Below are 12,309 nucleotides of genomic sequence, written 5' to 3'. Positions count from 1 at the left end.
CATAGCGGTAGATGCGAAAACATTGCAACGGCTCATGACTTTACAGCGGTATGTAGACATACCAGCTTGCGCCTTATGTGCGAATAGTCGCATTCGTCCAGTACAACTGTACTAGAGAAGTGGGCTGAGCGCACTGTTCAGGGCAGCAGCTACGTCGAACATCTGGATGTTCCTCGACATCCTCACAAGTACGCAGCTGTTTCTGTTCTGTGCAAAACGGCCCCTGAAACGTGTTATTGCGGCTGTATGAGGACGATAACACTGCTCGCGGTTTCGCCCGGGGGGAGGGGGTGCATTTGCGGCACATATGGCTTTATTCGAAGCCCTTTATGATATCCACATATCGCCGCCCCGGGTACTGGATCGTTCACATCACTCCCTTCATTTTATCTTTTTCATTCAGTCTAACCTCGTGAGAAATATAGTCTTTATTTCGTGTTGACGAGTGCTGTACGCCAAAACATTGCTCCAAGAATGACACCAGGATCGCTGAGCGTTCAGCGAAGGCTGTGAGAAGCCCCGAGAAGAGGATACGCATATGAGCGTGGAAGACTACGCTCATCTGTTAGGTTTCGTCACCAGGCAAACTAATGATGTTTTTCTTTTTAATAATAATTTGTACACTAATGCGAGCCGCATGTTCCCGATTTCAGCGGATTTCTACAGCTAGCGCTCCAATTCGTTCGCTGCTCTTTACTGGCACTCTTCCGCCAGCATCGAGGAACGCTGGTTTTTTGACGTCAAAAAAGGTTTTTATTGCGAAAGCAATACTGCTCGAGGTTTCCGCTCTTGGCCGTCGTCCCGGAGAATCCACCATTGACCTTTAGCGTGACCTATGTGTGACGTCATACCAGCTGTGCAAAAGCGGGGCCCTAACTCGGCTCGTCGCGATCGTCCCAGCGAATCCTCCATGCTGCAGCTGCGCGCCGCTGCTGCGAGGGGCGCTCGCTCTACGTGACGTCATGCCAGCTGCGGAAAAGCGGCCCCCCAACTCGGCTCGTCGCAGTCGTCCCAGCGAATCCTCCACGGTATGTCGGATGATGTGTATAAGGTGAAGCTGCAACGATGTGCTGCAGCTAAGAAGCGGCGGCGTGCGGAATAAACGGATGAAGAGCGGGAACAACGTTTAGCTAAACGGCGTGCATATTATGCAGCCAGGCGAATGCGTTCAACATCTCTTGATCTGGGTGCATCTACAAGTATCATGCATGCTCGCAATGTTGCCGCGACTTTGGCGACACCTGATCTAGAACGACAGAACGAAGCGAGGAAGAGACAACGCGCTGAAGAGACGCGAGAAGAACGCTCCGCACGACTCGAGAAACGTTGTAACAAAGATGCGGCTAGAAGTCGTGCCACGTCCCGGAATGACTCCAACTGCGGAAGAGACCGCTTTGAGTTTAGGAGAGCGTCAGAATGAGACGAAACAAAGCTTTCGCACTTCAACTTGGGTTTACCAGAGCTAAACCACATCCAGTTTTTTAAACGTATTTTGAAGTATACAAAAAAATTAAAATTGTGAATACTCTGATCTGTAAGCGAATTCCACATGGACGAAGTGTGCACTCTTGTTACTTTATTCATTATAGCTACCCCCATTTCCATCCAAATTACTGCTGAATGCTTCTTCCTCCTGTGGCGAAAAGCATGGCCTATCTGGTGCTACAAATACGCACACGTCTCTCATCCTGGTCACCTTTCTAGTTTATCCATGTGGCAATAGGCTTTCAAAAAACTCTTGACATGAGAAGGCAATGATTAACAGCTTAGAGCAAGTTTTAGTTTGTTTTGCACCAATACAATTTCTATAGTTTGCAAGGAAGCCCTTTTAGCTGCTTTGACCATCTTCTGCACCACCTTCCCATTGCCAAATTGCTCTTATAGGTTAGTGGGACCGGCGTTTTCTCTTCAGCCGACATTTTCGACTAATTATGATGATAATAACTTCAAGGTTTCTGAGAACTGGCACGAAGCAGTAGTTTTGGCTGATGTTAATGTTTAAATCGTTTGGCTGGATAGTTACGGCTTAAATTTCATCTATGCTGCGCCACCGCTTTGGCCTGCAAAATAATGAAAGCCAGTAGTAACAGCAATAAATGGGTCTTGTGTCAAAATGCATAATTTTCTTCACATGAGTTAATATCGATCCTCGAATTTACATGATCCATTAGCGCTAAGCCTAGTGTACTTAATCCTTCGATGAAGTTGTAAAAATATTGAAACGTTTCACAGAGGAAAATCTGGGCACGTTCTCTCGATAAACAAATCGAAAACCATTTGTCCTACACGAGGGTATTAGCACATCCTGATAGAGGCCCCTGAAGTGTTTGACTTTACTTTGACTGCTGCACTAGAGAACACGAGTTCCTTCTGGCGGTCTCGATAGGCTGAAGTTATAGGAATGTCTTTGGAATGTATTGCTCGGAAATTTTCTTAGGAGACTCATTGCACAGCGTGACCGTCTTTCAGTCTAGCTGGCAAAGCACTGAAAACAAATTTTGCTTCTCGATGCTTAATTTCTTGCACCGAGCATACGAGATGGGCTTTCAAATTTACTCTCTTTTTGTACGCGCTGAAATATGAGGTATTAATAATAGACTTTCAGCATAGCGTGCAGATCAAGGGCAGATAAATGTGAGTGCGCCGGATGGCAACACATCCCGCAAGCTGCGTGCACGCCTCCCACCTCTGAGCAGATTAGTTCATTGTGAGAGGTACAGCGCGAAAACAGACGAAAGCACGAAAGAGACACCAAAGACGAGCGCTGACTCGCAAGAAAAGTTTTATTGAATAGAACACAAAATTTATGCTTAAAAGTCATGTCACGTTAACATGGTCTAAAGCACTTGCACGGGAACTTCCAAGGTGTGGCTTTTTAGCTAATCAATTGACACGCGGTGAAGTCCTTTCAAAACCAGCCCTCCCTTCCCTCCCGAATTTAGCTCAAGTTAAGATCATGAGTTACCTAGGAACAGAATCTCTTCGTCAACAACGAAGGCTGGCTTATACATTGTGGATGGTTTTTACTGATGAAATTTTACTAACTCGCCCAGCTATATTCATACTTCTTGATCAGATAAGCACGTGAGCACTGCTGGCGCCTTGTGCATGCTAAACGACAGCAGTGGCGTTACGCTCTATGCTATTCTTTAGTGCCTGGCTCCGGACAAGCCACTATTGTTTCCACCAAATGCTAACATTCATTCATTCAGTGAAGCCATCCCAGCTGTTCTCTCAAGGGCCGAGATAGTATATAAAGGGATGCAAGAAAGATTAATGCGGTTAAATGGGCAGATGAAGAATATTACCGCTAATATTTGTACTATTGTTGGTTCACGCTCGAATCCACCGGCACTGGGCTGCATCATTTTGTTTGTGACGCGAGATGCGACCAGACATATCGCGAGTGATCGCATCCACGAACAGCTTGCGCATTGTTCCCGACTGCTCTATTCTTTGGCACATTATTTCGATGGCTCCTTGCCAGCTTAAATTAAAAAGCGCGACTTGTTTTTTCTCCTCCAGTAGTTACCATCACGCGAACCGCACACGGCATATAAGTTCGGCGACCGCTCTTGGGTGCGCAAACCCATTCGCCACTGCAGACAGAATTAAAAGCTTCTGCACCGATATTTTGAGCTGTACAGGATCGTTCGCCAAATTGGAGAGCTTGAATACGAAGTAGGCCCCGATGAAGCGACAGTAGACACCACTAGAGTACCGTGCTACCATTCCCGTGATCGAAATACCGGGAGCCCGCCCACTACCGGTGAACTCGCTCTGATTGGTACCGATGCAGGCGCACGCGAAGCCCCCGGGCACCTGGCGCCAGGTGGCGCTGTGAAGTCGATTTGCACATGCGCAGTGGCAGTGTGCGGGCTCCCGGTACTTCGGTAACGCTAACGGTTATGCGGTACATGGTATACTAGAGTTGTCTAGTGTCTTAGCGGCGCCGCGCACACACAGAAGTTGTACATGTGCGCCAGCAGCCTGGTTTTGCGCTATAATGTCAGTGTTTGCATTATCAGTTTTATTTATCCTTTTCTGTGTGTTGCACGCTTCTTTTTGCTTCCAAGCGTCTGCTCTATCTTCAGGGAATTCTGCGAATTTTTCTCCTCTTTGTTTGTGCACGCTCAAAGCAGCCGACGCTAGGCTTTATCACTCGGTTTTTAGCGCCAATTGCCAACTGACCTAAGTCGTGAGATCTCAACCACGAGGAGCTGCTTGCACGTTACTCCTCATTACTGTAGTTCCTTTGTTGTCGTATATCTATGGTTAATTGCCTGTTTTAAATTTGGCATGGCCGAAAACGGCACGCCCTCTGTTCGATGACCGCCAAACACGCTTGTTGCTAACGCCACCGCCAAGCAAATCGGCTCTTTTTGGGCACGGGTCATACTAGAAATTTTCGTTGAAATTCATTTTCGCTGCATTCATGACCACCGGACTGCCCTCACCACCACGGAAAAAAAACTGAAGGACACTTTGTAAATTCCGAAGTGTGTTCGGCGAAATCCTGTGCCCATTCGACTGACTATGCCATGTCTTTTCCGGTTCCCTGGCCTTGGTGTCCTTTGACATGTTAGCCCGCCGCATGCGCATTCGTCTCATTCTTCTTCTAGTGTTTGCTATCGGGGGAATCCACATTCTTGGGGCGCTTCTCCGAACCGCTTGCCGTGGAATCATCAGGCCGCTTGGGAGCCATCCGACTAACCTGACTGCTGCAACTAGACGTCTGACGATGGAGCGTTGCCGCGAGTGCCGCTGTGCCATCGCGTGATTACTGTGGGAGTTTAAGGGGGAGAGGCCACAGCTGCGGCGGTGCAACTGTTGGTGTGCGCCGCTGTACCATCACGTGATTGCTTAGAGTGTGTGAGGGGGAGAGACCACAGCTGGCACCGTTCCAGGGCACGGACGTACGGACCATCGTTTATAGATCCTTTTCAGTTTCGCATCTCCTCGCCGCGCCAACAGGGAGCATGCGGCCCGCCGCCGCGCCCGCCACCGCGGCGCTGCTGTCGAAGTTTGCGCCAAGGAAGTGCGTCGTCTGCTACAGACGCGTACCGTTCCGCTGTCCTCCCGCACGGCGCTTAACCGAAGACATTGCTCACGCTTCGTGGCGTCATTATTTGCGCTTCGTAAGTTTAAATAGTTAAACTACGCGTGCGTAGAAGCGACCAGTGCTTTAGAAGCTTTAGAAAAAGATGGGCATCGGTGATTACGTTTCGCTTTGGGCAGAATAGTTGCTTTCGTGCGTCTGTAGAATGCGGCGTTTCCATCGCATTGCGTTTGAACGGTGACCTTACCCTTCTGTATCAATCCCATTGGTCGCGAGTAATTTTTACTCTTGCTTTCCAAATGCGAAAGTGAGCAAGACAAGAAAGCCTGAACGTCTGCCCCGATTTTATTAAAGATTAGAAGAACCCTCCAAGTCTCGAGAGGTTCCATAAAGCGACTTATTAGTTTTCAAGGCACATATAGAGAGCTGCCCGATAAATATCATGCTGACATTTTTCTGCTGCCTCTGGTAAATACTTATAGAATAAAAAAAATCACACACACGTCTTTAGTACTTACAGAATAAAAAAATCACACACACGTCTTTAGTGGAGTTGCATCAGCGAATTCCAGTTTATTAATACTCCTCACACACTTTCAGGCATCTTCCTTTTCACTTCGGACATTATTTACACAAGCTTTGCTTTTTTACGTTCTCTCCGAGCTCTATTGGCACTGTCGTTCTCTTGGCTCTTCTTCCGGGAAAAAAAGTGCATTCGTGTGACCAAATAGAAGTGTACACTCTGTGCTGAAAAAATCACAGCTATGCTCTGGGCAACCGATACAGTTTGTTCCTCTCTTCGCAAGGGCATCTAAAACATTCCAGAAAAGGTCCCCAAAGGCTTCTTTTTTTGATGTTTGCACAATGGTCTCTTCTATGCTTTTCACGCATGCAAACAGTTTCCTTGAAGGACAAACAAGGCTGCCAGTCACAAACTCTCGTTCAATCACAAGCATAGCTTCAGGCGGTAGAGAGTCTTGTGAAGCCATTTTATCGCTTTTGCACTCCATGCAGGAGGTCACCTTCAACATTTTATGGGCCACGTATCCCGCTAAATAGTACAATGCCGCTTTTTCTGGACTTGAAATACTGTACACGTCATCGTCAAATGGGGCTGACAGCCCCCTCGAAGGCAGTGATGTGAGTCGCTGGAAGACTTCATCTTTAACTTTTCTCTTTTGTAGTAGTGCTTCACGCCGCTTCTCTCCAAGGCTCTCAAATGTGCTCAGCAAAACTCGTTCATCCCCTGCTTCACAGTTCCCTTTTGTGGCAAGCTTAACAGGTGTGTAAAGGGAAAGTAGTCTGAAAAGCTGGCTGAATTTGGTGACGGTTGGATGGTCTTCGTCTCCTCCGAAGGACCTCACGAGCCCAAAGAATCGCTGCAAAGCAAGAAATTTGAGCTTAACAACTGTGATTATGAGGAGTTGAAAGAGGAAACATGATGGAAGGGATATGGTTACCTCGAGTGGATCCTGGTTCAGGCTTGCTGTCAGAATGTAGCTCACGCCTTGGTTGAACAGGAACTCCACAAGTGACAGCACAGACATCAGTGTTACACGTAGGGACTCAATAGTCTGCCTAGATGCGAACAGCTTGACATTAGGAATAGATTCCGTCTCGTTCAACATTGCCAAGAAGTCGTCCAAAAACTGAAAACATATAAATGAAAACAGAAAACAGTGTTTTGAGAAAATTGGTGAATGAGTGCAAAGTTTTAAGTCTCGGTTCTTTCCCCACAATAAAAAAGCGACATAAAACAATTCTGGCACCTTAATTTTTGGAGATCCCTTTCGTATTCCAGCTGCAGGAACCTTGGAGTTCAGAATGTCAAAGAGGTCATTTAGTAGCATTGTGAACTGTTCCGTTCCAAAACTGTCGGCGAAACCAGGTACCATCATTTGTCTGTAGACCTTCAGGCCAATCGACACACTTCGGCTGAAGAGCTGCAAGCGAAAATGAGTAAAAGAAATTTGTCAAGTTTGGAAAAACATGATGGCAAATTAGTTTTGAAAATGCCTGGACGCTGACAAGCACAGATGTAATGTATAAGCATGCAGTTTTATGGCACCAACTGCTTACAACGTTTACAATGACTGAATGGCCAACTTTACCTGAGTCGCCAGACGAACGTTCATGGTCTGGAGCTTCTGTGGCTTGACATGGTGCTCAGTCAACTTAGGAACCACTTTTATAGCGGCCTTTTTTTCCGCCTCAAAAAGACGTTCATAGTGCTGGAAATTTGCTTGGTATTCACCTACCTGCAACAAATTATTGTACACCATTTCGTTATATGCAGTAATTAAACATAGGTGAACAAGTCTCTGTTACACAGCGTCATCACTCAAGAGGCATGCATATCCAAGTAATTATTTAACTTGCCTGACCATATTTGTGCTTCATCATATGATTCCGGATGCATTTCACGATATGTGGCACGTCACAAATGAAGTGGAGGAATGTTCCCTTTGGAAGGCAGGGATGTTCAATCTTGCACTGTGGGTGCTCCACCTTTCCGCTGATGCCGAGGTGTGTCCACATCGATTTGTTATTTCCGGCACCATCGCTTATCACTGCCAGTACGCGAGCACCATGTTCATGCAATTGTAGCACTGAGCTCATTACCACCTTTGCCAAGACCCATCCTGGCGCTGCACCCTTAGCTGCAAAAGGTGCTATGGGTTGGACCCATGACGCAAACATTGGGTTGAACATAACAACCAGTCCATGGTCTGCCAGCTGGTCTGTGCCAACTTTAGTAATATCCCCGTAATCTACAAAACCATCAAATTTGTAGGACGACCTGGTAAACTCGGTTCCTTCCCTGAGTTTCACTTCATCGATGATTAGACAACCATATGTGTAATGTTCTGGCTTGCCTGCCACATGCAGTTTTATGCTACCAAGGGCAAATTTGTTTAAGCCGTAGCCACATGGAAGACCTTTCAGTAGCTGTACAAGACGGTTGGCACTTCGCAGGGGCAAAATCTTCATGTCAGATAGAGTTCTGTAACACTTTGGGCTTGTCAGCCTCAGAAGCAGACAGATCATAAGCCAGTCTGTAGTGTACCGGTGCCCACGTGGCGACTTAGCCGCTTGTTGCATGATGGCTGCCTGTATGACCATCTTTTGTGCTTCTGGCAGGTCCTGTGTCACTTCACCTAGACTTGTTGAAAACGCTTGCTTCAGTTTTTCACTGAGTTGGCTAATTTCTTTCTTCTTTTGCTCCCGAGCTGCAGCGGCACGAATGAGCCTCTTCCTCAAAACAGGTGCTGCAAGGCACACCTTTTTCTTGGGTTTCAGCCCACTTCTTCTTTTGAGGTCCTTCGTCATTTTCGCACACTTTATACAGACTCCTTTTTCTGCCTCAGTAAGAACTCTGCACTGCTTGTGGTATACAGTTCCTCCCCTGCTAGAGGTGCAACCATGACAGGCTTGTATAGTTTGTACAACCTGCACAATTGCCTCTACGTCTGCTAACGAAGTGATTGCCAAATCCATGGGCAGCGTCGGCACCAGTTTTCCGCGGGCAGATACAACATAACTCATGTCTTCGCGAACTACGACACTCTTGAGTACTGTATATACATCTGCCTCCAATCCTGCCCTGTAAAAAAACAATCTGTGATCGGCGCCCATTTTCATCTTCAAGAGCTGCCGATCTCCACTGACGAGGTAACCTCAAAGAAGCGCTCTTCTCCACCAGCTCATTAACATGCAAGCAGCTGTCTTGCACGGGCTCTGGTTGCTCTCGTTCGATATCGATATCTTCTGCAGCGTCGCTCTGCGTTGCCACTGCGTCTCTTGAGACGGTTGCTCTCTTTTTCGGAGATTTTCGCTGTTTACGATTCGAGGAGAAGTACAGCGGGAGATTAGGAAATATGGTAGGAATTGCATCACTCCTTAGAGACCATACACCGCGCTCGATTTCAATCACTTCTCCGTTGATTACATGCTTATATGACTTCAGAATATCCCCTTCTTGGAAGTGGGCGTCGCACACTTTGCATGTTTTCCCCAACACCTTGTCTGCACGGGGTATCGCTCTCGACCATTTTGCAAGGAGATTTGGATCGGTTGGCGGAGAAAAGAAGTGCCTTTTCTCCGTGTTGCGCCGGTCTCCGCTGGTACATCCCGGCACGAAACACGTTGGCATTTGGTTGACAGTCCTAGCACACTCTAAAGACCATAAATGACGCACAACACCTACCCTCTGACAGCGAAAAAATCCAAAACCTGGCGCTCGAGAACATTCGGCAGCCCACGCTACTTGCAGGTTGGGTCCACACCATGAGCGTCCGCACTCGACCACACACCTAAAGCTGCTGAAGCGTAGTGCACAAACACTCAACTCATAACGACAGGATCACTTGATAACAAAAGAACGCGACGCAAATGCGCACGACAAACGGAGCGTCAGCAACGTTGCTGCACTGCGGCGTGGCTAGCTAGCGTCGAGCGTGGCGCAAACTTCGACTGCAGCGCCATCTCAGTGGCCGGGCGCAAAACGCGGCCGCTTCGGGAGGAGAAGTTTCGAAACTAAAAAAGCTTTATAAACGTTGGTACGGACGGTGAGACGCTGCGAGTATGAGCCATAAGAGTCTTACGCTTTAATATACTATCATAAAAGACGTGCACGTACTGTGCCTTAGCTGTTCAGCAGACAGAGAAGAAGTAGCAAAGAGATTTGTACCAGAATGTATACATACATACATACATACATACATACATACATACATACATACATACATACATACATACATACATACATACATACATACATACATACATACATACATACATACATACATACATACATACATACATACATACATACATACATACATACATGCATGCATACATGCATACATACATGCATACATACATACATACATACATACATACATACATACATACATACATACATACATACATACATACATACATACATACATACATACATACATACATATATACATACATACATACATACATATTTTATTTGTTCCAGAAATTGGAAAGGTTTCCTGAGCTAAAAGCTATTAGCTTGACTAGGCCCAGGCGACCCTTGAGACAGGATATCTGGCGCTTTTGAGGAATTTTGCCGCATATGGCAAAGGTGGCAGTTATCGTACACAGACTGACAAGGGGTACTAGCGGAATACTCTAAAAAACTACGCACCCGTAATAATTCGTGATACTAGACACTAGAATGCTCAAACAAAGACCTTGAATCGGTGTTGAGCAGAGTAAGAAGCGCAGCACACCGGTCTGATGGGTGCCTTCAATGCCGCGGTTGCCAAGGAAAAGGAAGGCGATCAGGCAGTACAACTGCGGCATGGGTTCTAAGAACAGCCAGGAGAATTTGTAAGTTGATTCGCAGTACAAAATACTTTACTGATCACGAATACCTTTCTCCCCAAAAGCAACCACCGGAAGTGGACATGGAAGGGCCCTAAAGGCAAGACTAAAAATTTTGATGGGTGCTGAAGCTTTGCATTTAAGAGTAGAAAGCGATATCATTATCGTACCCATCGCTAATCGGCACCTGCTAACTTAAACCGCGGAAGGAGCGGGTGCTAGGCTTTTTTCCCAGGAAAACGACCGCAGCGCCCCTCAGCGGAGTCCGCGATAGATGAAACCTTTCCTCCAGGTAGATAAGATCTAATGTGAAAGTAACATCGGCACACTCAGCGGCCCCGTGTTAGGTTTACACATCTTTCTCTTTCCCCGATTACGGAAGCCCGAATCGCACCTTACGCGTCGATACATCACATACAATATACCATTCAAGAAGGAAGAACAACGCCAGAAACCGAATTAATCTGGTTTCAGACCTGAATCAGTAATTATCGCAGTAATAATCAACTATGCACTCACCAGCACATTACCGTAAGACACCATGCGAAGTCAAAAACGACCACGTATTCATCAGCTCAATCTCTACACCGCTTAAAGAGAGGAGCGCTCGTGGCCAATGGGCAGCATGCCTGTCTCGCAGTCCAAGAGCTGTCTGTTCGATACCCATATTATTGACCCCAATAAAAATTATGCGCAATTACTTTACATACATAAACGTCCTAAAGACGTTTGCAAACAATACGAGCACGCTAGCAACAATCTGTGTCCTTCACCGTGGCGGTTTTGCTCGTTGTCAGAGCAGCATATATCTACGAGAAGGAATTGTGTAAATGCACTGGGCTGTTTGAATTTCCCGTGCAAGGGCATGTGGTTGTGACGTCATGACTCAGTAGATTCCGTCTTTTTCGGCCACTCGGTCGGTTAACGCCGACGGCGTCTGCTCTGCTACGTGGGGCCTTTAACGCTAGCATGGTATTATTTGCGGGAAAGAAGAATGGGCATTTGATAGCACTGTCGCTTCGATTTTAATTTATGGTCTAGGCTTAGTGTTCAATGTCAGGCAGGTGTTTGACAATGATCGGCGATATTGCAGATTGGGGGCCTTCGGGCTAGCCCACCAAAACTGGATGGGATATTTAGGGTCCCCGCTAGCGTTATGTCCCGACGGTGTTGACAGATTAATAGCCATGTCTCCAGAATTGTTCGTTCTTTTCTTTGTATTTATGCATTGCTGCAGGCGATGCGCCACCACCTTGCGAAGGCAAGTGGTGCCCGTGGTGTGACTTGTGAGACCCACGCTGCACTTCAAGAGCAACCTCTCACCGCTAATCATTAACTGAGCTACCACTTGCCACGGTGGACAGATTTCTCGCAATCATTTGGCTAGGTTATGACGGCGCCAAAGCCTTACATGGCCTAGACGACCCACCTGCCACCTATGCGTGGCGACTCCTTCGCCCATGTCTTGAAGATCGCTTCGCCGTCGACGTGGCAGAGCGGTTATGGCACTCGGCTGCTGACCCAAACGACGCTGGTTTGATCTTTGGCTTGGCGGTCGCATTTCAATGGAGGTGGAATTCTGGAATCCCGTGCAAGTTAAAGAACCCCAAGGGGTTGAAGTTATTCTGGGCCCTCCGCTACGGCGTTCCTCATTGCCTGAGTCGCTATGGGTGGCATATTGAAGAAAGGGAGCTTTTTCATGCATTAGAGGGTACTATCAACAACGAATGAAACGCGAACATGAGAAATGAAATGCCAACACAAAAACACAAACATATCAGTTCCTGGAGAAGAAAATGTTAGGTGGATTAACACTTATTAGGGGCAGCCTTCGCCCTCTCGAAGTGATCAGAGCCTGCCATACTATTGAGCTTCATGATCTAAAGCATTTA

General features: G+C 46.9%; 1 protein-coding gene across 1 annotated transcript in view; it reads right to left on the bottom strand.

The window, feature by feature from the left end:
• LOC144103461 (uncharacterized) overlaps positions 1-9,212 on the bottom strand; it is a 62,204-nt gene extending 52,992 nt beyond the window's left edge. The window contains 6 exon segments of the mRNA XM_077636171.1: positions 6,155-6,438; positions 6,520-6,708; positions 6,829-7,002; positions 7,171-7,317; positions 7,439-8,671; positions 8,673-9,212. Coding sequence (XP_077492297.1) covers positions 6,155-6,438; positions 6,520-6,708; positions 6,829-7,002; positions 7,171-7,317; positions 7,439-8,671; positions 8,673-9,212 — 2,567 coding nt within the window.
• Positions 9,213-12,309: the final 3,097 nt, after the last annotated feature.

Source organism: Amblyomma americanum, chromosome 9 (assembly GCF_052857255.1).
Source record: "Amblyomma americanum isolate KBUSLIRL-KWMA chromosome 9, ASM5285725v1, whole genome shotgun sequence".
Lineage (NCBI taxonomy): Eukaryota > Metazoa > Arthropoda > Arachnida > Ixodida > Ixodidae > Amblyomma > Amblyomma americanum.
This window is presented reverse-complemented; position numbering and strand designations above follow the sequence as displayed.